The sequence below is a fragment of the Melospiza melodia genome, chromosome 1 (assembly GCF_035770615.1).
Source record: "Melospiza melodia melodia isolate bMelMel2 chromosome 1, bMelMel2.pri, whole genome shotgun sequence".
Classification (NCBI taxonomy): Eukaryota; Metazoa; Chordata; class Aves; order Passeriformes; family Passerellidae; genus Melospiza; species Melospiza melodia.
Window position 1 is genome coordinate 103319124 of NC_086194.1, and position 24397 is coordinate 103343520.

Consider the following 24397-nt stretch of genomic DNA (forward strand, 5'->3'; position numbering starts at 1 on the left):
ACTCATTTTTAAAAAAATTTAATTAGAGTCAGCTGCTGACACATCAGAGTCCTTTCACAGGCCTAACAAAAAAAGACAAGATACAACCAATCTCTGAGGAGGTGAAACCTAGATTAAGATTTTGAAAGGAATTTAAAAACTACTATGAAAAAAAGTTAATTAAAAGTTATGACATCCCAAGGAATTAGTCAGGTGATCTCCTCTTGAGAATACTGCAGGCACTGCCTCCAGCTCCTCTGCTTTCTCATTATCGAAGGATCAAATCCACAAGTATAAAAGAAACATGCATGCTCATTACTCCCTTCAGAAAAACATTACCATCACTTGAGGGCACCCATCCACCTTCCAAGCTCATAATGAAGGTGCTCAGCATGAACAATGTAAAGCAGATGTTCAAAGTGTACATCAAAGAATGGGACAAGGTCAAGTGTCACTTCATCCATTAATATCCCATAAAAAAAAGTAGAGAAGAGTGACTGGTCTCCAAAGTTTATTAAAAATCAAAGAATAGAAAACTTTACATAAAAATATGTCAATTTTAGCTTCCACATAGTTGTCCACACAAAAAATTTAAACATTTTTTTAAACCTGTAGCACATAACCACAGTGATAGCCAGGCCAATTCATTTGGTTCACCATGACTGAAGTGTTACATGATACCACTTTTTAAATGAGTTTTGCTTTAAAATGGACACTAGTATAAGACACCAAATAAAGCCTCTGAAGGCTCTTTAATGTAGTTATGCTCAATATTGCTAGTGTGTGAAGACTAAGCAGTACAGGCTCATGTAACAGCCCTTAGATATTAATTATGAATCAGCTCACAATTTTTAGAACTTTGTTATTGTGATGAGTCTGGAGCATTAAGACAAACTTTCTGCAAACAGATATGCACTACTCTAGTTTGGAATGTTGCCCTCTCTCCCCTCAAGGACCTGTTGTGTTTAACAGATTCAGTAATAACATGAACTACTTCTGCTTCAAAGGCATACAGCATATTAAAAAGCTTCATGCTTGACACCTCATTTCAATATTCAGATACCAGTTTTAAAACCTTCTATATCTGTACACAGTATAGATGTCCTGTTAACAGGATTCTTCAGCTTTCTCTGCTAGTGGACTTACATAACTCACCTGTAGTTTTCTGTATAGCTTAAGAACTCTCACTTAAAAAAAGGGAAGTCAGAGGGCATGAGATGTGACCTACTCCCAGGACAACTGTGGTGCTTTAAAAACTCAGGGTTAGGCAGGATGTACATTTTTCAAAAAGTTAAAGACAGCGTTTGTCATGGCAATACACACTTGCATAGTATACCTGTATGCATCTGTAAATTAAGTGCCAGCCACTCATACTGTGTACAACACTGGGCTGTGCTCTCCTGCAACACATTAAAAGATACTTCTTGTAATGCTTAGAGCAGCTGAAGTACTTTTTATATATTTGCTCTTAACAGAACTAATGCATACTACTATACAGATTCCTTAATGGAATCAACATATTTCCTTTCTCCACATTCCTTAAGCCGGGTACCTCTGTTTAATAGCGTTCTTTCAACCCAAACATTAACAGGTTACGTTACTAAAATGCATCAAAGCATGTAGTTCACAGCTTTTTAGTTTCATATCAGGACTTGAACCAACCTTTTTCCCATTCCTCTCCAAAGTTTTACTTCTGGTACTACAAATGTTCGATTTGTTGTCTAGTTAAAGAAAATTAAAACTCATTGGTCAGAGCAAGACGATTGATAGAGGCCAGACAATGAGCTAAAAAACACAGGGTCAAAATGCTTTGGAGCTTAGTAAATTCTTAAAACTGTAAGCCAAATCGCACTTTCATTGTGAATCAAGAAGCCTCAAATATTACCAAATGTCATGTTTATAACACTGCTCAGACAACCTGCCAAAACTATGACCCCAACTTAGATAATGCAACCTGGGAAAGGATCTGTAAATTAAAAAACCTCTTCCCCTTAAATATAACTTATGTGATAATATGAAATTAAATTAAAAATTCCAAGTTATTGCACAAATCATACTTCCAATATTTACAGAGAAAAAAAAATGAGCTTTGAAAAAAAAAAACAAACCAGGAGAGCAGCAAATTCACTTTTATGATTTCCCAACTTGATTTGCTGCAAAGAAGAAAAAAAAAATATAATTCCAAGGGGCTGAAGTTTCCTTCACTTCCAAAATAAAAGAAAAGGAACAGATATAGCCACAGCAAAAAAGCTACAGCATTTGTAAATGTCCTTGCAGTTCTATTGTCAGAGCTGCTTCGGCACTGAATGAACCATTGTGGGAAGGCAGAAAACAAACTTCCACATTGAATAAGGCTTCACAGATAAGCACAACTACTTCTTGAAGATGGACTGAACCACCACACAAAGAAACATGCAAAGAAGTCAGCTGCAGATATTTGGCAACACCAACAAAACGATGTGCTGGATGCTGGTCTCCATCCCTCAAGTGGAGTGGCACTCACTCAGTCTGTCTGAACAGGGAAGGTCATTTTGGCATCTGCCATTATCTGCTCAGACTAATAGGCAAGCTGTCTCTGTGTTTTTTCCTTCTCCATATGTTACGATTGTACTGGTGGTGTCCACGGTTACCAACTGGTTGCCTCATGCCTCCACTGCTCACAGGGCTGTAGCTGTTGCCTTGGCTATGAGTTCCTTTCATGGAAAACTTCATTCCACTGTGCTGCTGAAAAAAAAGAAAATAAGATAAGCATTCATTTAGGCATAAAAACAGCAAACAAAACATATATCACCAATTGTATTTCCTCAACATGTAAGTTACTTCCACAAAACACTGCTTGAAGCAACAGGTGTTTTCGTGCTTGTTTATTTGTAGCTGCGCAAGTCCCAAGGCACTAACAGCTTACTAAGTGTTTTCTGAAGAAAACATCCTGCAAATGAAATGGTGTAGATTTCAAAGCATCCTTAACACCCTTGGATCTCAGTATGAAATATAGTCACTGTACAAACTCCCTTATAAAACCACAGGAGAACTTCCACATTAAATACTAACTGTGACAGGTGTGTATATTTTGGAGTATCTCAGCAAGAGCATGACCAGATGAGATACTTCAGTCCTTCAGAAACATCATGGAGAAACGTAAGGGCATGATCACACAAGCTGATGCATAGGGAGCACAAGTCAGCTTTCCCCATAATCTCAAGTCAGTGACAGGAAAACTAAGTATTGTTTGTGAGGAGCTTGTGAATCCTACTGGTCTGATCATCAGCTTACACAACTCCTAGACTGTCCCTCATATGCAGGCCAAGGCAAAACAATTACGTGATCAGAAATACAGCAGAACATTTTCTGTGGGGGATCTCCAATAACTTGAAACAAAAACTGCCCAAAAGGTTTAGTTGCAGCCTGAGTAAACCTACCCCACCATAAGGTACTACAGGTATCCCTATCACTTAATGGCATACAATAAGTAAGTTGGCTTAATGTGTATGTACTTAAATTAGGTACAAGAGTTTCAGAAGATGAAACTGAAAGACTTCCTAAATACTGGTAACACCAATGCAAGCAACCTTTCCTGATTTTTTATTGTTATTGTCTGACAGCAATAACTCAACAGACAACTGACTGCCTGCAACAAGAGTTAATTCTAACCTTAAGGGGTTGCACAGGAACACAGAGCTAACATTTGGGACAATTGCTTAGAACACTGAAGTAGCAGCAGGTATTTCATATTCTGTATTTCCAAACAAGAGTGAAGTCAAAAGAAATGAGAACACCAAGCCACAATTGTGTGCACAAAACAAAAAGAGTTATTGAAAGCATAATTCCATAAGCAACATTTTACTGTCAAACTGTTACTACAGGAGACAGTGAGCATCCAGAAAGGCAAACTGGTGAAGACCAGTGTTGAGGAACAACCACAGTTAACTTCAGGGTTGCAAAAAAACCTTAAAATGGTTTTTGATTTATACAGTGTCCTACAGTCACCTAATCAACCTTCGCCATGCAACTTCTAAACACCAAGTGTTGTTCTCAGACTATCAATGCCAAAATAATTCAAGGACAAACAGAAAAAGGAAACGCAAGCTGAGAATTTTCCATATCTAAGAGACACTGCTTCCCAAACATAATTTATTGATATATTTTCATAAATAGCTTCTAGTAGATATTTTAGAAAGTAAACACCATGAAACTATAAAAAATTAGAATGTTTTCTATTTTGGACAAGTGGTCCTTCAAGCAAACACACCATGTCATATCCTTGTGCAAAGTTTTCTAGTTCAGTAAGCATAGCTCTGACTCAATTATATACAAACATTTACTTGAAATGACATCAAAATACTAAAAATTACCCTAAAACAGTAAAACACTAAAAGTAGCCAGTCATCACAATGACCGTCGACTATGTGCTGAAGAAAGACAGAGGAAAACTTTAATATTGCTACTGAACAACCAGAACAAAACTGATCAAGGAGCATACAAACTTCCAGGAAGCCAATCCATTCACTTCAACAGAAAATGTGAAAAATCTGGGAATTTCTTCCTCAATATCAGTGAGGATTCACCAAAAAAACCTACTGGGAGCAGGATGGCAGGTGACCCCAAGATCAGACAAGCAGCACAGCATGCATACAAGTGCATCCACCTGTATCCTAAAAGATATCTCCCTTGTTTGCTCAAAAGGTAAACAAACCTTCAAAGAATGATTAATAACCTAGCCAGAACATGGACTTGAGCTTGTGATGAAGCACTCTGCATTGTTTTTAGGCCATTAAGATAAACACTGTCAATCTACTGGAGCAGGATCTGAATCCATCAGTCATGACTCCTCAGCTGGGAGAGGTGCTTAAGGAAGTTGACTCAGGGACCACTTCAGTCAGAGATGATGCCTTTATCTTTACCAGTTCTCAACTACATTTTGTTCACTAGTTTGTTCACTTTTTTTTTTTAACCATCAGCTTTTAGCATCCTGTGCTATGGCATTTCACAGCTTAAGTGAGCATCACATTTAATGTGAGCCTATTATGGGATGACCTGTTAGTTCTTGGAGTAAGAAATTTCTTGTCATTCAGTTCTCCAATTTTTTCATATACTGCTGATGACCACACAGACCTAGATCATATACCTCCTCTTGTTGAGGGTAAACAATCATTCTTTCTTCCCACAGAAGCAATTCCATGTGTTTGATCACTATTGACATCTTTCCCTATGCTCCTTCCATTTGTGTTTTGACTTCCCTCTGATAAGGAAAGATATGGGAAAATCATACTCACTGTTGATGTTCTGAAAGATGTCATCTTTACAAGAAAATGTCTGCTCAGGGCCTACCACTCTCTATAAAGTTTAAATTATTTCTCTCCCTCCTGGTGCATCACCTTGAAAGGTCGTTCTGAATCCTTTCTCAAGTAGCCTTTACGGTGCTTCACAGCACCAGCAAACTTCACCAGGCTTCATCCACTGCCTTTTAGATATTAGGCAGCACAAACTCCTGCAAGGCTTTCCTGGTGAACTCTATCTTTAAAAAAAACTGAATATTTTTTTTGTTCGTCTTTTTCCAATTAGTTAATTGTTTAAAATGGGACACATCATTCACTTAGCTTCCTTCAGGACCTTAGACAGAAGAAATTTACTTCATGTTTTTGGAAATCTCAAGAGGCTGCATCAAGCATCTTTCTCCTGTGCACAAACTTCTGAACGCTTCCATGCTCAGGAATGACACAATCACTGAGAGGCATCATCTGTAGCAGATCTCTCTCTAGAAAGATCAGATAATCCAAAAAGAAAGCCCTTCCCCTGTGATATCAGAGAGAAATCTTTAGTTTAGAAATTTCAACTTCTTTGGATCTATTTCTCTAGATAGAACAATCTCTTCCATCTTAACGCTATTGATTCAACAAATAGAACTGGTTTGGTTTTTAGCTGGATTGAATAATCTGCTCCATCTGGAGGGTAAGCTAAAGAATTCACATTTAAGACAAGGCTGGGGGTGGGGGTAAGGTGGAATTCTTCACATAGCAGGTTAAAAAAGCTTCTAGGAAAAAAAACAACATAAAACAAAAAAAAAAAATGAAACAAACAAAACCCCCAGAATATAACAAAAACAACAACAAAAAACTCCAAACAAACAAACAAAAAAAAACACACAACAAAAAACACCATGGAGGAAAACTTGAAAAAAGAAAAAGCCCCAGAAAAAAAACTCAAGAAAACAAATCTGATTGAAATAGAAATTCCAAGTAATTATTTACTAAGGAAACGAAATTTCCATTCTTAAATACTGGCAAATTTACTGTACAAAACTGCTGACATTTAAAGACTGCCATTATTCAAAAAGAAAATAATTAGCCAAAAATCAATCCCCTACAATTTGAAATAACACAAGTAACATAAGAGAGCTGAAGTCTAAACATAAACAGGCTTCTGAATTGTTTTGGTCTTTTGTTAGATTTCTTTTTTTGCCTGATAGAATTTCTAAAGTAAGGAGAAAAGAAAGGCAGAAAAATGTTGGTAATAATGTATCTGTGCTCAACTTAAAAATAGATTATACAGCGCTACAGTGCTCCAAAATGATTGGTAAGTACTTACAGAGGGGTAAAGGAAAAGCTTAGAAAAGGACTAAGACATTCTGAAAGATCACATATTTAGTATTTTGTTGTTAACAGGATTAAATGCCCCGACTGAATCTAGTCCGCAGCTGATCAGACTTTAATCAAACTCACACACCTCAAAATCATTTCATGTAAAATACCAGAGAAGCATTCAGTGCTACCTTGATGTACCATTAACATTCTAAGTAAACCTTAAATAACATATTATGCATTCTCAAAATATTTCAGAAAGTTTGCAATATTTCCAAATTCTTTATTTTAGGCTTGTCGCACTCACTTACTGATTTTCTGATCATAACATCTGTAAATACACTAAAAATTTAACTACTTCTTTAAGAACCAGACCCATTGTTTTGCAGAGAAATAATGGACAATGACCTAACCAACATTTTAGCCTCAACTATATAAGCAATACGCCAATTATTAGGCAACCTAGCCTCATTATTTTAGATTAGTTAACAGGATTCTGTAAGATATTTGCGCATGCTACCTGGGTGTACTCTTAACCTGGTAAGATTTGTATGTGGTTTAGAATTCTAAGCTGAAGTAGAGACAAACCAAAGTAAGTTATTCCAAAAGTTGCTCAGTACTGGCAATCTAGGGAAATAAGGCTCAAAGCACAGCAAACAAAGACACTTTTCTTTTTGGGACCTACAGGTCACTTTCAGCTACAAGTGATAGAATCTTGAGTTCTGAACAGATTTCATCAAATGAGCCCAAACTCTTTTCTGCTGTTACTAAAAGTGGAAATTTATGGACCCGACTGTAAGAACAGCAAAGAAAAGGAAAATAAACATGGGGACTAAAAAGAGGTCAAAAGCAAGGAAGATTTTAGATGTTTCTTACCTTCCAGCAAAGGTAAATTTTATTTTTATTGGAAAAATAAAAGCTTAAAGGGAGCAGACTATTTCAATATTTCATATCTTATTGCACTTCATTATAGATAACTGGCAGAGCTACCACACAAAGGTCAAGGTTCTCTTCACCTTTCACAACAGGTTAGGCAATGTTAGTATGAGCAGCTCCAAGATAAATTAGTATTTGAGAGAGCAGAGGATCTAGTCTCCAGAATGAGGGACTGACAGCAGACAGCACCATCAGCATTGCAGCAAATACTGAACTATGTTATGGTAAAGAAAGCAGGATGACACATGAAATAAATACCCTTTTTGATCTTGTCAGTACTCAAGTTTCAAAACTGAGGGGCAAGAGTCAAAACAATGCTACCAGAAGAGAGAACTCATACTGCAACTTTGCTGCTGTTGTGACATGGGCCATGAAGTGTATCTGCATACTTGTCACTACGGAGAACAAGAGATAATAGCTTTTTTAGCACAAAGCTGACAGTTTCAGACCTTAAAGAGAAATCTTACCTCACTGAGAATTCTCACTTTTGATTTGGAACAGAGAAACTATTACTACAGTAAGAAAAACCCTTTCCAAATGATGAGGTGATACCAATACATGTGAAAAAGTCTGCAGAGGAAATACATATGTGATTATTCAAATGAATCTCAGTTTGTGAGCAAAAATCTGATTACAATGACACTGGAAGAAAAAGGAGTACTATGTTAACAAAAGGAAGGTATGACTTCTGCATTTCCATAACTCTTTTATTTATGGTGGGATTTTTTTATGTTTCTAAGAAACTACGATGTAGACTTCCCTGCAACTCAGGAAGCAACCAACAATGTGGCCAGAGGACTTCATACAGTCCTTTAAACATCTAGACTAGATGTTTATATGGAGCCCTCTGGAGACCACTTAATCCAACATTCTGCTGTAAATAGTCAGATTAAGTCATCCAGGGTCTGCTCAGGCTGAGTCAGTTTCCATACATGGAAGGATGACACCACACAAAGACTGTGTAAGTACAGGGGAAACTAGATGAAAAATCTCCAGTACTGTTTTCGGCTGAACAACCTCTGAAAATCAGATTCAGTTTTTCCTTCTCCTCTTTCCTTAGAAAAGGAAATAAGACACCTTCCCTTAAGTTCTGCATGTGTTAAAAACCAAACAATGTTCTGTCACACAGAGGAGTCTGTCATTTAGAATCAAAACTGTTTCCAAAGTAGACAACCATAGCCTACTTCCTATGAAAACACCTGGACACTGAAAAATTACTCCACCCTAAATGAGAGCATTCTCAAGTTAAAAAAATAACAAAAATGTCATTTGGTTGAATGAAGAAGCCTTCAGTACCTAAACAGCTTAAAAATGCCATTGAACAAATCAGGTCATTTCTAAATTGAAGCTGACATACTGAAAACACTGAAGTATCTTAATATACAAAGGGAATTCAGCACACTTCTGCACTGACATGAATTAAAATGTCTTTACAAACTTATCCTTCATCCAAGTAAGCTACACTTGACAGTTTGCACTCATCTAAAAGAAATTCTGACTGAAGTCCCTGACCAATTTTGTTTGCCATGCTGCTTCCAGAAATAATATCAGAGATACAAGCAGTATCAGCAGTACTAGTGAGACACAGCAACACCATTAACAATTGCTCTGGATAAAAGCAAACTCTGAAACAAAGTATGCTAGCCACAGAAGTGTCTATAATGCAATATAAAAAAGCAGTTTCTAAGTTTAAATGTTCTGCCTTATTTGGCCAAACTCAAAAGAATCTGAAAAAAAAGAACGCACTCCTGCAAGTCCCTTTACAGGTTTTGTCTTTGGTATTTCAGCACTGACATTCAGGTTTCACTTCCTAGTTGTCTCCATAGCAACAAACATATTCCCAATCAGACACCACTGATCTTCACTGGAGATTTCCTCAGTCACACTAGAAGCCAGCCAGTGCAGCAGAGGGACTGGTGCTTGCTGGCTTTAGATACTTTAGAATCAAAATACAACCCTTTGGGGGAAAAATGAAAGCATCTCAAAAGTTAAATGAAAGAGTTCTTCTGACCTAAGAAAAAGGAAATTTCTTCTGTCTTCATTTTGGTAACCTAGTGAAGAGCAATCCAGCATGAAAATTAAACTTATCTGCAAGTAGCAACAGGGAATGTAGTCCCTTCCTCTCCTTGGGAAGTTACCAGTCAATTTCTGCCCCCTCTACTCATCTGGACATGCGTCTCAGCACCTGTTTTTCTGCTTATTTCTAATGGGCAGTACTGCTTCATAAACTTCAAGTAAAATTTCAAACTGCTGTCAGCAGAGTAGGAAAATTATTACCTTGGAAAAATGATGGATGATAATGATCCTGAAAAGCACACAGACCTGTGCCAGGAGCTTAATCAGTCCCTGAACTACCTGGAAATTCTCCAATTAATTATGCAGTACATAAATAGAATTGGCAATCACACCAAACATGTTTCAAAAATGAAAATAGCAGGAAGCTTTAACAGCAGCAAACTTGCCTAGAAGGCAGTAATTTGTTCAAAATACAGTTAAATGCTCTTGGCACCTCCTGCTTTTGAGAGCTGTATTCAACACCCAGGGACAGCTTTCCAAGCTGAACTGAGGTGGGAAAAGCTGAAGACATCATGCAGACAAATGAGTCCCTTTCAAAATTTTTTGAATATGAAAGAAGATTTGCTTTTAAGAAAGCATTAAGAAATCATGTGCAAATCTATCAGGGCAGGAGTCCTCTAAGATGGTAGAGTGCACCTATTAAAGAGTTATAAGCTAGCCGAGTCTCATCAACTCAAAAGAAAAGCCACCAGCCTAATCTAGCACAGTCATGCTCCAGAAAATTGGAAGTGGAAAGGAGATATTTACAGTATTCTGGGTAAAGTGATTTCATTTCCCACTTCTGATTCAATCATAAACTTTATCAAAAAAACCCACTTCTACTTCACAAAATATAAGCTTTTGGTAAATTCAATGCAAATAGTCTATTATCCCATTTCTAAACTACAGGCAGCAAGAAATTCTTCTGATTTAATGTGATTCTCAAAGGCACATCTTTGTTAAGAAAAGCCAAAAAAAATTTCCTGCTTTTAAACATTTAAGTACTATAAAACTACTAACAGAACAGTTAACAATCACTTGAAAGGACAGCCAAGGAACAGAAAGCCAGAAAAAGTGCTACAAAGCAGCTGTTTTCCAGGATTCAGAATTCCAGCAGACATCCAAAATTCACACAACACATTGTCTCTTCACAACTCTGGGAAACACTCTGAATGCCAACTTGTTTTGTACTAACAACTGCATGCCTCCTAACTAGCTCCAGGGCACTTCAGAAAAGCAGAGCTGTTAAGGAAAGAATAATCTACACTAAATTTGTATTTTAGATGAAGTTTAACTTAAAATAACTCTCCACTTTTATTCTAAAAAGCCTTCTGAAGTTTCAGACTGGACTGTATTCACTAGCCAGTGAATATTCAATTGCAGACATTATAATAGAAATATATTATTCTATTAGCTTCTCACTAATACATTTCCTGTGCAGGTAAGCTGGTATTGCCTAGGTGGCACTGAGCAGTAGGGAAAGAAAGGAGGGGAAGAATCAGTGTAATCAGTTAGAAGCTTAAAACCAAAGGCAAGTCAAGGGAAGTGATCATGTCCTCTCTACTCAGCATAGGTGAGGTCACACATGAAGTGCTGGGCCTAGGTCTGGGCTCCCCAGGAACAGACATATGGACAAATAGGAGAGTGTCCAGTGAAGATCCATGAAGTAAGTGCTGAATCAAATTTAAAAAAAGGCATTACGTTGAAAATCTCTTGGGCCTTGATTCCCAAGAACTCTGACAGAAGGACTTGGAGAAGTTGGAAGAGAACCTGACCAAAACTAAGTTTCAAAGAAACCAGCTCACTGTTTTGTTAGCACAGGCAACTCACAATTTGCATTAAGCCTCGTGTGAAGCATGTTTGACTAATAGCTGTAATTATCAAGACTAAGGGACTGTTTTCCTGCAGAAAGAGGCACTGAGGTTGTACCAGAATGCATATATTAGCCAAAATACATTCAGGTCCCAGCACAATTATGCACACATTTAATTTTTGGTAAAAAACGTTGTGCACATGTCCATAATTAATCTTCTGTTCTCTACCTTTAAAATGTATTACAGAATATTACAAGTGTAACCAAATCTAATAATTCAAAATCAAGATAACAAAATAAGCCTAGAAAGGTCAGTACAATTCCTTAAAATTCAAAAACCATCTTATAGCTCCACCATCTATATGATGGTGGAAATTTAAGAGCCTAAAAATCTACAAATATCCCACCAGCTGGGCACCAGGATTCTCAAATACAAGGAGTCAGACACCTGACACTCCTTTAACTTACTCTTAGGTGTCTGTGCTGCGGAGGGGCTCCTCTACTGCAAACCCTTTCCCACCCTTTGCTCTCCCCAGAGCTGTGACACAGCAGGTAAGTACTTTGATGACCACATGAAGCTCAGCACATGCTCTATGAAGGCTATCCTCAGACTGACAGCACAGATGAGCTGCAGCTGCAGTGTGACAGAGTTGCTGGCTCATACCTGATTACTGGCGGCCACTATCAGGGCTCTCGGAGGCGCAGATTGGGGTTTACCACTTGGCAGGGGCAATGCGGGTGCTAAACTGGCCATAAGCTGAGTCGGTGCTTGAAGACTGAACTGGTAAACATTAGGAGCTGTGCAAGGTGGTGTATCTGATTCCTTTTGGCAGAGAAAAAGGGGAAAAGAAAAGCAACTTTACAGAAAGTACGGTATATACAGGCTATGCACGTGAAAATGCACCCAAATATCAACTCAAGCGAATACTGTAAAACATAACAATTTTCAATAGTAAAAAAAAAAAAAACAAAAGTCAGCACTATGTTTATTTTATATATCTAGCGAAAGTTTAATTGAATGTCCATTAAGAAGACAACGTCAACAGGTCTATGGCAATCACAAGTCAGTTCCAGTCAGCACAAATCTAGAGTCAAAGTTATGTCTCTAACAAATTCAAACTACAAGATAAGAACTAAAGCTGGGAAAAACAGAACAAGAACAGCAACACTCTGGGTGATAGAAGGGCAAGAATTTTAGTTGTCATGACAGATTCCGTCCTCAGAACAGTGTTCCGAAGTGTACTGATTTACATGGCAAAGTTACTCACTGTAATTGTCACAATCTTCTCCCACTTCATCCAGCAACAGCAAAGTTAGGGCTCCACCTCCCAAGAAACAAGCTGATGCTCTGCCCCTCAGGACCAGTATACACACATGCTACTGCTCTCAGGGAGTTCTGCTCCCCTCCCTTTCCATCTGAAATCTGAGGGATAGTTCTTCAGGGAAAGCAAGATGGATAGAGGATAAAAGAAAAGATACTGCAATGAAACTGATATCACTGATTACTACTCCTTCTCCTTCCAGCCTGATCACCTGCAATCTCAGATGCATCCTAAGCAAACATATTAGCGATGCTAAAGTACTGTGCGTCTGGAGCACCTAACAGCAAGGAGGCAAACACAGATCCAGGGCTTTGCAGGAAATTCTGAAGTCTGAAAATACCCAACTACCTGAGTTCTTAAATGATCAATTATTTTCTAAGTTGAGAAAGGTGGAAAGCAAGCTACAGCCTTTTAAAACAACTTTGAACACAAAAACTCTTGTAAAACTTATTTTTCAGCCATAACATAGTGGCAGAAGTAACATCCCCTACGTTTCACTGCTGGTTTTTACCACATTCTTAACTTCAAAGCATTGTGAACTTAAAAACAATGGAAAGACCTATTCTTTATCCCAAACCACTGTTGCTTTTTCCACTGCCAGCTATTAGGTTCAAAATATAGCAAGAGATGACGGTTGGCCAATTAGTAGTTTAGAAGTTACCACATTAAAAGGCATTATTGGCTCAGGTCATCACAGATCTTTACTGTTGAAGTAATTACTGAAGCGTTCTATTGCTCTGTCTCTAAAGATTAATTGCCTGGAAGCAAAGACTCTTCACTTAAATCACATAAACTTTAAATAGATCTCCAGCACTACTACTTGCCCTCAAATGGTCTTGTTTTCTAAATTAGATTCTTCAGTTAGAGAATAGGCTGCTCAAGAACAGAAACAAGAGACTGTTTAAAAGCTTTTCCTGGGGAAGATTACAGAAGTGAGACTGACAACTGTGAATACTGAGCAGCCTAAGCAATGAGCGACCACAAAGCAAAACTTGCATCTCAGCTGAATTGAATACTCATGGTAGAAAGAGTCCTCAATAAAATCAATTTGTTAGAACAACCAGTCTTTTATTGGTCTGTATGAAGTTGTGCTTACTAAAAAATAAGACCTAAAAGAAAGGAATTGCTCTCCCATTAGTTCAACTGGTGATAAAAGTTACAGTATGCCTCCTGAAGCAGATAACTGCACAATGAATTCACTAGAGACACATACTTGTAAAAACAATCTGTGCAGAAAGTTTCTTATTTATGAGATCAGATATTTATTCTTTAATAAATATGTTCATCATAGAGGGAAACTACATGCTGTAGCACTGACCAAAAATTAAGCTTAGTTGATGCCTGGATTAGGTGGCATTTTTCTCCTTTGTCCAAGCCTACAGTATCAACACTGTGGTAACAGGCTAAGGTTGCCACAAAGATGAGTTCCCTTGGACACTTTTGGTCATGGAATTTATTAAAAAGCTAATGAGAAGAGAGGGAAATGAAGAGACAAGTTCTAAGCATGCTCACAAGTACCCATGAGCTAGCAAATGGGATGGAGAAAGGGATCTGATCGTCTAGCCAAACTAACTTGCAAGTCTGCCATGCAGCCTTTACAAACCTGACCCAAGAACAATTTTAGTGTCTCCATTCAAAGGATCTCTTCTTTCTCTTCTGCTTAGATACAATTAGATCCCTGAAGGTTCACATACCTGACTCAGATGGGACACTTCTCATTAATGAGATTTCTAAGGGGCTTTAAAGCAACAAAAAGTTGCTCAAAAGAGTAGCAGATGGAAGAGAAAAGAGCATCACAACATTTAATTAAGAATAGAACTCACCACAAACTAAGCTTGTGTTATTTTATTATAATTTTTAAAAGGTATGTTTTTCTGCCTCAAGTGTTATTTACTCAAGCACATCTCATACAGGCAGATTATATCTTTTTTCCAAGGCAATCCTGGATTGCCAGTGGCATTAGTGTATGGAGTTGATATTGACTGACTTATATTACTGATATTTTGATGCTCTTAACTTTTTAAGAGCATGAAAACACTTCCATAAAAAGCAGTATTACCCTTCTTAAACTGAAAGATTAAACTTGGATCAGAAAATTGAGCCCAATGTGAACAAATCTGATTTTCCACAAGCACAGCCTACACTGAAGGATTAAATCTTTCTTGGTCTTCTGGACCAGATTTTTAAGTGTAACATGCAAAGTTCAGATGACCTACAAGTCCTACATGGAGGTAACACTTTCGACACGTTAGGTACACACTTTTGTCTGGAAGACAGAAGCTCTGACCATTACTAGGGTGAGGGCTACAGAGGTCACATTAAAAGAGATAAATGTTCACTAAAGGGGTATGATCCCTCAATTGATTTTAGCAGATAATATAGAGATAAAGCTACAAGACTGCACCTCATAGCAGTACCTCATCCTGCAAGGAAAATATCTTTTAAAGATATCCTTTTGGAAACCAAGAAATATTAACAGATGCAGGTTTATCCTCCTGGGAACATGCTCTTTAAGCAGTTTCAACTTCCTGATTAAGAACTTGGCATGCAGAAGGAAGATTTCTACTGCTCACAGCCCTGATTACTGCGGACTCTAGTTTACTTTAATGCTGGAGAAACAGAAAGTATGGAAGAAACCTAGAAACTCAAGTATTACTGATGAACTTCTGCCTAGACAGAAACAGTGAAACATTGTGGTCATACAAAAGATTAAAAACTTAAATCCAGGCTTCTCTTCTTGACATTGGATGAAAACAAAGTAAAACAATTTACTTTTCCGCATAATGCATCTCCCATTTTAAGACTAAGGACCCCATCACCAAGAGATTATTTTCTTGCTAAAACCTCATTACTGACTCAGTCTGGCCATAAGACTTTATTTCAATTCCATTAATAACTCAAGGCTTAAGATACTTGGTAACTTCTCAGTTAACAACTCAGCTACCATTTTAGAGCTTTCCATTTTCAAGACTATGCTTTCCTAAGAGCTGAAGTTGCATAAGATTAATTCATGACCCCAGTGTGTTTAAGTTTGGCTCAATGCTAAAGGAGTCTAACTATCCTAAAGTCAGTACTCAGAAATAAAAACGTAAAACAATAGAATGCAAGTTTCTTGATAGTGTGATGAGTTTGGGTTTTCACCCTCATCTCTAAGAATGAACTACAAAAGTCTTGGCAAAAAGATCTTTATTGTTTCCACCCTCAAAATTTCTTCCACTAATTAACAATTTTTTTTTCTCTTTCCCACAACATTCAGGAGCTGGAAGCTGTGAGAGAACAATGACTATTTCAGTAAAAACTCTCTTCCATCTTTGAAGGCAAAGAACTGAAAATTCTTGTTTATAGTTAACACTTGACACTGTACATTTTCAAATGTTCCTCTCCTTACTTACAATTACAGTGATTTAACCGATGAGCGCTGCCAGTCTTACTCCTTCTGCCTCTTTTCCCATTCCAGCCTTCTCCATTACACCTGTCGTAGCACCTGACATTGTTATGTGCTAATTCACAGAGGTGAACCACAGAAACAGTAATCACCTTCTTACTAGTTTCACTTTCTGAATCAGCTCACCACAGGAGTAAGTGAACACCAGTGCAGAAAAGCAGGAGTAGCTAATGAAAGGAAATTTGGCTAGCAAATACATCCTATTACTGAATTTGCTTAGCAATGTGCAAAACCACATTCCTTTGAACATAAAGCAACACCAGAGGACTTCAGACATTTCCTAGTTTGAAGGCATGTACAGAAGAAGAACTTCAATGCATGCTCTCACTCAAATAGCTTAAGCTCCAGTGTACTAAACTGTGCTTGATAAACCACCGTGCTTCCAAAGGTGACTGTATAATCACCCCCTGCCCTCATCCCATCTCTTCCACAGTGTGCCATTTCCTTTCTTGGTAGGTGGAGCCATAACTTCAACTATGGTGTAAATAAAGTAGAATGGAGACAAACAAAATTTCCACTTTTATGGAAGGTCACAAGAGAATTTACATCAATATAATTGCTCCACTTCCACTGTCCAGCGTATAAACAATGTAAATCTTGAATTAAGGTGAAATTGGTTGATTTTTCTGCCTTTCATTGCAAAAACAAAAGATCTTGGTCATTGTGATTACAGAAGGGGAGAAATGAACGAATATAGGATACACAAGCAAACAAAAATATGCATACTCCAAAAGCATTAGTGTTTGTTTTACAGAAAGACAACTGAAAACATTATCTAATTAGCATGTACCAGATTAAACACAAGCCCTTCAACCATACCTCATACCCTGAGAGGCCTGACTGCAAGCTTATTCCATGTTCTGTCAATACTCACTGTATTTCAGATAAGCCATCTTAAATCAAAAAGGTCCCAAAAGTGCATAATTTAAAACTTCCTTTGTTGCCCCAATACTTTTATTTCACAGGCTTTCAACTGGTCTGTATTGCTAACAATATAAAAATATTTCCACTTTAACTTTCAAGTTATGCACTGAATTACAGGACTCCTTATGAAAGGTGATCATGCGCCATACTAGACTATAAATACTGAATTTAGGTTTTCTTCCATGCTAAAATGGCTTAGCATGTTTGGTTTTTTTCATGGGAGGGTTTTTTTTCTGTGGGTTTTTTTCATGGGAGGGAATGTTTAGATATGCAAGATTACAGCTTAGAATTTGGCATCAGAAACGAGTCTGAAATCAACTCTTAAATTATGTGCTCCTCTCCTTACTTCACTGACCTCACAGCAGTAAAATCCCACTTTACTTGCTGAATTACAGATTCTCTCTACATCCTCTGCTGCTTAGAATAACTTATTAAATAAAATTACTTTAGGATTTTGTATTCAAAACTGTGCCTCCTGCAGCTTTGCAGAAATTTACTCTTACTTCAAGCAGATAGGGAGAAGAGACTGCTCAAGAAACTGATACAGAGGAACTGAAGAAAAGCATGAGACAGTATAAAATTCCACACTGTAAGAGATACAGGTTAAAAACTTCAAAAACAAACACGAGGCCATATAGTGAAAGAGTAAAATAGCCAAAAGCAACACTGGAAAAATCTGTTCCCCTCTAATCCACAGGAAGTGTTCACAATCTGCATAGCAAGTACAAGAAAAAATAATGGCACTTCTAAGGATTTGGGGGCCTAAACTCTTAAATGCCCCAAATCAAATGTCAATTAAATGCTTTTCCCCAGTTAACCCCAGGTTGTCTGTGTCTCTGCACTCAGTATTGCTCACTGCTTTATCTGAAGACAAGCTGCCTGCAAGTCAGCACTTGCATCTCTCTGAAGGTCAAACATTAAGAGAGGCTTTTTAAAGAACTTGTATTTGTTCAGGAAGGGGAGAAGCCTAAGACAAAACCTGCATTATTTGACACAAAGATGATCAACTATTCATACATATTTGAACAGTTACTTTGGTTAGGACATGAGAATATATAGGCACATAAAAAGAAGAGAAAAAAATCTGTGTAGCTCCTGCTCTCAAGGCTGAGAATTTTATTAGGCAACCTCCTTTTGCCCCCACTCCTTATACACACAATTTCAACTGCAACTCTACAAATTAATCTGTCATTACAATGGATTTAACAAGACTTCAAGAAGAGCTGTTACGTATTCTGAAGTGTCTGTCCCTCTACTGAAGAGAAGCATGCCTCAATGCCTGAAAATTTAATCACTTTTTAAAAGCACAGCATTTATCCAGACAAGATATGTCATATACTCTATCACCTCTCTGTGAATACAGAAGCACAACAGCTCCTGCTAATAAACTGACATTTAGTCTGGCTAATAGGAAGGAAGGTGAGATGGTTGATAACTTCATTAGGCATGTTGAGTTCAAGTACTAAACCACCATTACTGTAAAGCAAGTAACAGTTCCAAAAATCAGTGTGGATCTTGCATGCATTCAGTAGAACTGAAAGAACAATGAGTCTTATTCTTATCAGTCCCATTTTTATATTAGTCTCAGAATGTAAGCATCCAATCAAGGTAGTGAGCACAAAATACTTCAATACAGTGAAAAGACAGATTCACAGAACACTGAAGGTTCTGCTCAGCAGCATATCCTTGAGCTGATGGGGCAGATCAAGCACTGACATTCTGATGATAGGACTACAGTTAATTTCAAGAACCGTCTGAAAGAAGCTATTGTAAATGTTAAAAAGTGGCAAGGATTGTGTCATCTCCAAAGCCAGACTACAGGGGTACCTTGTTCACTGAAACTTTAACTACATTGGCATGACTGCAGAACTCAGAAGTCTTCACGAAATGATCTCATCACAGAAGGCTACACAATATTATCACCAGAAACACTGAGATAAGGTGTATGAAATTTGGTAGAAACAAACTTCTAAGACAACTTGGAGTTTCTGTGATGGACTGGATATGACATTATACATCCATAAGTAACAGAAAAGGGCTTTAAGAGTTTCCTATGAGCCATTTTATCTGCTGCTGATATGCCGCCATCACTGTCACATAAAATCTTAAGCTTTATTTGGCATAACATTATCAGAACTGCAGAACATAGCACCAGAATTCAAACCAGACCAAAATGAGACTGCAAAGACATACCAAGGATTATTTCTTACTTAGCAGAGACTGTTGATCGGGCAATACATATTCTCTAGCACTATTCTAGGACTTCCTGAGCTAATGAAAAACATTTTTCCACAATGCTTAAGCAACAAGAAATCCTGGTCACCAGTTACAGAGTGCAGGTCCAGAATGAAAAAAATGCACATCGGAAAAAAACCCCAACCAACATAGCATTTTCAAGAGGAATTTGGTCACTGCTTGATTGTGAGACTGACATCTGTAGCTACCCAAAACAAGAGGAGAGCTGGGGCTGAACATAGCTCATTTCATCTGGTTTCAGATTCTCATAGCAATCACCTAACTCAGGACCAAGGTGAGATTTTTTTAATGCCAGAGCTTCTTTTCTGTAGTTAAACAGTTTGACTCTGGCTTCCATGAAGTAAAAATAGGACACTTTACACTGTCCTTGATGGCAAAGACATTTATAAAACATCTTCCATTATTCACTTCAACATTTGTTGGATTGTGTAGGAATGCATCATTATACAACTTACCTGTTTGCAGGAGTGAAGAATATACCTGCTTTTTTTCAGGGCAATGTAAGGCATTTGAAATCAGAAGAAAGCTTCATTGAGAGAGACTTACTACATAGATCAGTTTGGTAATTAACATAATTGAAAAAATATATGAATGGTCTGATATTTCTGATAACCAGATTCCTTGTATCCATAAGGTTTTTCAATACATGTTCTTTAGTTTGCTCCTGATCACCAATATTTACATTCTTCACAGAACCAAGGTAACATGGCAGGAATTTTAGTGCTCAATATTTCGCACAAAACTGTATTAGAAATACTACTGAGTGAGTCAGAGCTCTGTATTGACACGTACAGTAGGACAATCCCATCAACTGAACAGCTCTCCCACTAACAGTGATACCCAAAGACAGGCTTCTCTTCCACATCTTGATCCAAAATTTACTGGCCCTTTGAAGAGCTGTCCTTTGTGATTAAGATTTTACAGTTGGCTAGAACACCTACTAAAGACAGCATGACTAGAATTTCATTGACCAGAGAGTGCTAGACTAGGGCATTTTGTAAATAGCTTTGGTACTTTGGGAAATTCATAAAAGGATACATTTTGTTAAAATTATGATCTGGTCTCATTATATTCAGTTTTTAACTCTGGGCTGTGTAGACACACAATGGTCTAGAAGCATGTTCTCCTGCAAGCTAGTCTTAGATGTGCAAAGATGAAAGTAAACATCCTCCTGAGTTTCAGATGGTGTGCTGAGAAAAAGCACATAAATCTAAAATATATAGGGAAAGAGAAGATTGTCCTTTGAGAAGACAGTTCTCTTGTTCCTCAGTGGTACTTAAGTTCTCATCTTTAAAAAGTTGCCACCAGTATGGAGAACTCAGGGTAGTAACTGTAAGCTCTTATTTTCTTCCATTTTTCCGAGTATATACAGACATTGAGAGGCTGACTTCTAAATGTTAGCTCTGGTTTATGACAATCCAGTCTTGAGAAAAACATGCTCCTTCTTATTGTTCTGTTTTCCTGCTGCCAGAATAAATCTATAACGATTGCTTTAGCTGACAGACCCATAAGTCCAAGACACCAGAACAATTACCCATTCAGCTGCTGAGTCATATTTACAGATTATTGATGCAAAACCTGTAATGCTGTCAGAACTCCAAGGAAGCAAATCTTTAAAAACCAAACAGCATGCTGTATTGCAACCAACTATTAAACTATAGGGTTTAATAAAAATTCTAGGATCCCTGTGAGCAATACTGCACTGCTCTGATAATGCCTGCACTCTCAATATATACTGCCAATATTGCTTCCAGGACATGCTTCCAGGACATGTTGACAAATATATGCAAGGCCTCCAGACTTATCACCAGCCAACAGCGATGTGATGACTTCAAAATATAACTACTTCAGTGGATGGCTGGAGAGGGGCAATGTGAGAAAGTAATGTCACAAGTTTTCAAGCCTATTTCCTCTTCCTAAAGTATGCTGACTTCTATTATACTGGCAAGTAGAACTCAGAAAGGACCGCTTGATCACCATTACCAGTGAAACTTCAGCAGTAAATAGAAAAGCAACTACGCTATCTAGCGCCTATGATTTAACAGATAGGATCCTGAATCTCACAAACAGCAAAAGATATTCTGCAGTCATGAAAAACACACCTCCTGGAACAATCTATTATTGTAGAGTTTGTGCTTAAGGTTAATAGTGACATAGGGAGCATATCTTGCTATTAAAATAAACCCTTAATTATTGGGAAGAGGTCAGCAAGCTGTAACTCTGGGCTCTCCTCATCACCTGCATTTTCTTTAAAACCTATACCTTGCTTTCACAGTCTTCCAGTACCAGAAAATTTCAGATTATTTAACTTAAAATAATTACAGAATCCTTCCTGAGGAACAATCCTTCCACAAGATCAGAGGTAACACTGCATGTAACTCTAAAGTGATGAGATGCACCATATTGATAATTACCTTCTTCTGAAGCTGACAGAAAAGCTCATCACATCATGCCTATTAATAATGCACCAGAAGTTCTGGCACAAATACCAAATTGTCACACCTGCCAGATGTTCCTCTGCTGCAACCTGGGCACAGCCCTTTGCCAGATCATGGCACAGATCACCTGAGTATGGCAGAATAGGCTTCTCTTCCTGAATCAGGTGCAGCTCAGGACTGCTCAGCCAGAACTTTCTCCTCTTCACAAGCCCAAGTAAGAGTAGAATGAACTCATCAGTCATTTTTTAGAAACCTGCCATTCCATTCCAAATTAAGTTAACATTCTATCAGTCTGCGAAGGACATGATGCCAATATATAACCTGGCCTCTCTCACAAGGACATGGACATGGTTTTTTATTTTCTTTGAAAACATAGCTTTTCCTTCTACTTTGTGAATGCCCAAGTAGATTTCAGTTCTATCTTGTTGAGATCCTTTTCACTTTTCATTAATTTCTCTGGCATCAAGCAATGAAGTTTCACCTTCAACATCAGGCTAAACAGGACTAAGGGGAGTTCATAACTCGCCACTCAATATTTGCACTCCCAATATAATAAGCAAATATTTGCATTTTTCATAAAATTTATTACAGCAAAATCTTTTCCACTGATATACTTAAACCAGGAGCATGGCTAATAGTACCACTGGCAAGTATCATGCTGTTCTTTGCTCATTAGCCAGATGGTACAACTAAAACATTTGTCCTGTTTACTGAAGGTGGCATAAAGAGGCAATTCAAGCCCAAAAGAACAGTAGCATAAAGTAATTACAGAAAGTAACCGGAACATATATAGGAGGTGCTTGTCCCTCAAAAGTTACTAAATTTTTATTAAATACAATTCCCAATTTTTAATTCCATATTTGATTAGTTTTTGAAAGCAGTCAAGAAACAGGTATTTGGACCTCTCAGCATCATCTCATTATTCACTGTCATAGGTGACTGCCTATTACATCTCCTTCCATCAATGCCTTTACCCAACACAGAATGCTTCAGAAGATTCACAATGAGCTGCTCATGCCTTACAGTGCTGTGCTTTGTAATCTGCACTGATTTAACTTTACACCAAAACAAAACCACCTGGCAGAACCTCAAAAGAGTCTGAGAACATACTTCAAGAGACTGCAGCCTCCTCTTCCAGGAAGTTATAATAAAGCCCAGCAACTACTTTAAAATATGGAAGGTGACAAGAGTTTATTCAAGTGCCCTGTTACCATTAAAACATGAACTGACTGCTTGGCTGAAAATAATGAGTATTATTCACCCTCACAGCACAATATAATGTTCATGTTCAATTTCAGGTATGGGGAACAAGGACCAGAATTTGACAATGAAAGATTTTGCTTAATGGAAGAATATAAGAAGGCATTTCTCCTCTTCTACTTAATTAGCTACTGTTAAATTGAGTTGTTATATTTCATTACATCTAACTTTACCACAAAGGGTACCAAAGATTTAGGATGGAAATAAGACCCATTTAATTAATAAACAAAAAAATTTGATTTCAGTAATGTTTCTGAGCAGAGGACATGACAGTTTTGCTGTAGCAGTTTAGGGACAGTATCCCATTAACTGTTATATATACTGCTGTATCAATTGAGGCTTTGAAGATAATCTCTGCTACTTACTAGTTTAACCCATTAAAAGAAAAAGCTTACAATGTCACTGCTGGAGAGAGATGATACAGAAGAGGCAGATGAACCAGAGGATAACTGCTGTGTGCTGGCCAATGACAATGCCAAGTGCTGATTGTAAGATGGTTCAGAGTCTCTGTTCTGCTGCTGTTCTCCATTGCAGAGAGCTATTGGGTCTCTTATTTTCAACCTATTATCTGTTAACAGAAAACATAAGTATCATTTAAGAGCACAGAACACAAACACATGGGCCTTGAAGTCTAAGAAGAGCTGCAGTTTAACAAGCTAACTGAAAAACAGGCTCAGAAAAAACTAATTTGGGTTAGAAAGTTACAGGTTCCTTTTATTTTTTTCCTGTATATCTGAATGATTAATTTCAAGGCATGAGTATTTTGAATTACATCAAAGTCAAGAAAAAATTTTAAGTTGGTTTCCTGCTATACCTACCAAGTTCAGGTGATAAATTAATTTTGCTCCCCCACTTCTTTTTAATCCAGGCCCTGTAGTCAATCACTTCTTGGGTCACTTTGATGATTCTACCTAATGTGCTAAAAAAATTTTTCAATTAAGTATTAAACAAAGACTGATGGTTACATATTTGCAAACATTTTAACAAGCTACCAAATTACACTAAAAGTCAGTTTAAGATATCCCTAACCAAAAACTCTTTTTGAACCTTCTTTTTTTTTTTTAGCACACCATTTAATCCACTGAAGCACCACTTATATTCATATTATTTTTCTTTTACCATACTAACATGCAAGCAGTGACACACAGGTAAGATTTTTACTCTGTATTTCTAAATGGAATGCATATTAACTATAAAGAATGTGCATGCTGATAACAGTATATTTGATAAAAGCAATTTATTGTTCTTGTATTTCTCCATACAGGAAGTTTTTCCACAGAATCTGGATTATAAAAAGGTATGGGATGTACGGAAGACAGAAAACATCCCCGCATTACAACTGGCTGTGTGGAGACAGAGACCTTCACTAATCCTTGCTTCTGGATTTACAA

General features: G+C 37.5%; 1 protein-coding gene across 4 annotated transcripts in view; it reads right to left on the reverse strand.

Annotated features, from left to right (window-relative positions):
• Positions 1-473: 473 nt before the first annotated feature.
• TENT4A (terminal nucleotidyltransferase 4A) overlaps positions 474-24397 on the reverse strand; it is a 57775-nt gene continuing 33851 nt past the window's right edge. Inside the window, exons 9-12 of one of the 4 annotated variants that reach the window (XM_063163043.1) lie at positions 23825-23925; positions 23402-23574; positions 12026-12184; positions 474-2700 (exon numbers count right to left, since the gene is read on the reverse strand). In XM_063163043.1, the coding sequence (XP_063019113.1) occupies positions 2524-2700; positions 12026-12184; positions 23402-23574; positions 23825-23925 (610 nt within the window). In that variant the 3' untranslated portion in view covers positions 474-2523. Of the gene's footprint in view, positions 2704-12025; positions 12185-23401; positions 23575-23824; positions 23926-24397 lie in introns of all 4 variants that reach the window. The other 3 variants (XM_063163035.1, XM_063163062.1, XM_063163051.1) reach the window with 3 other exon arrangements.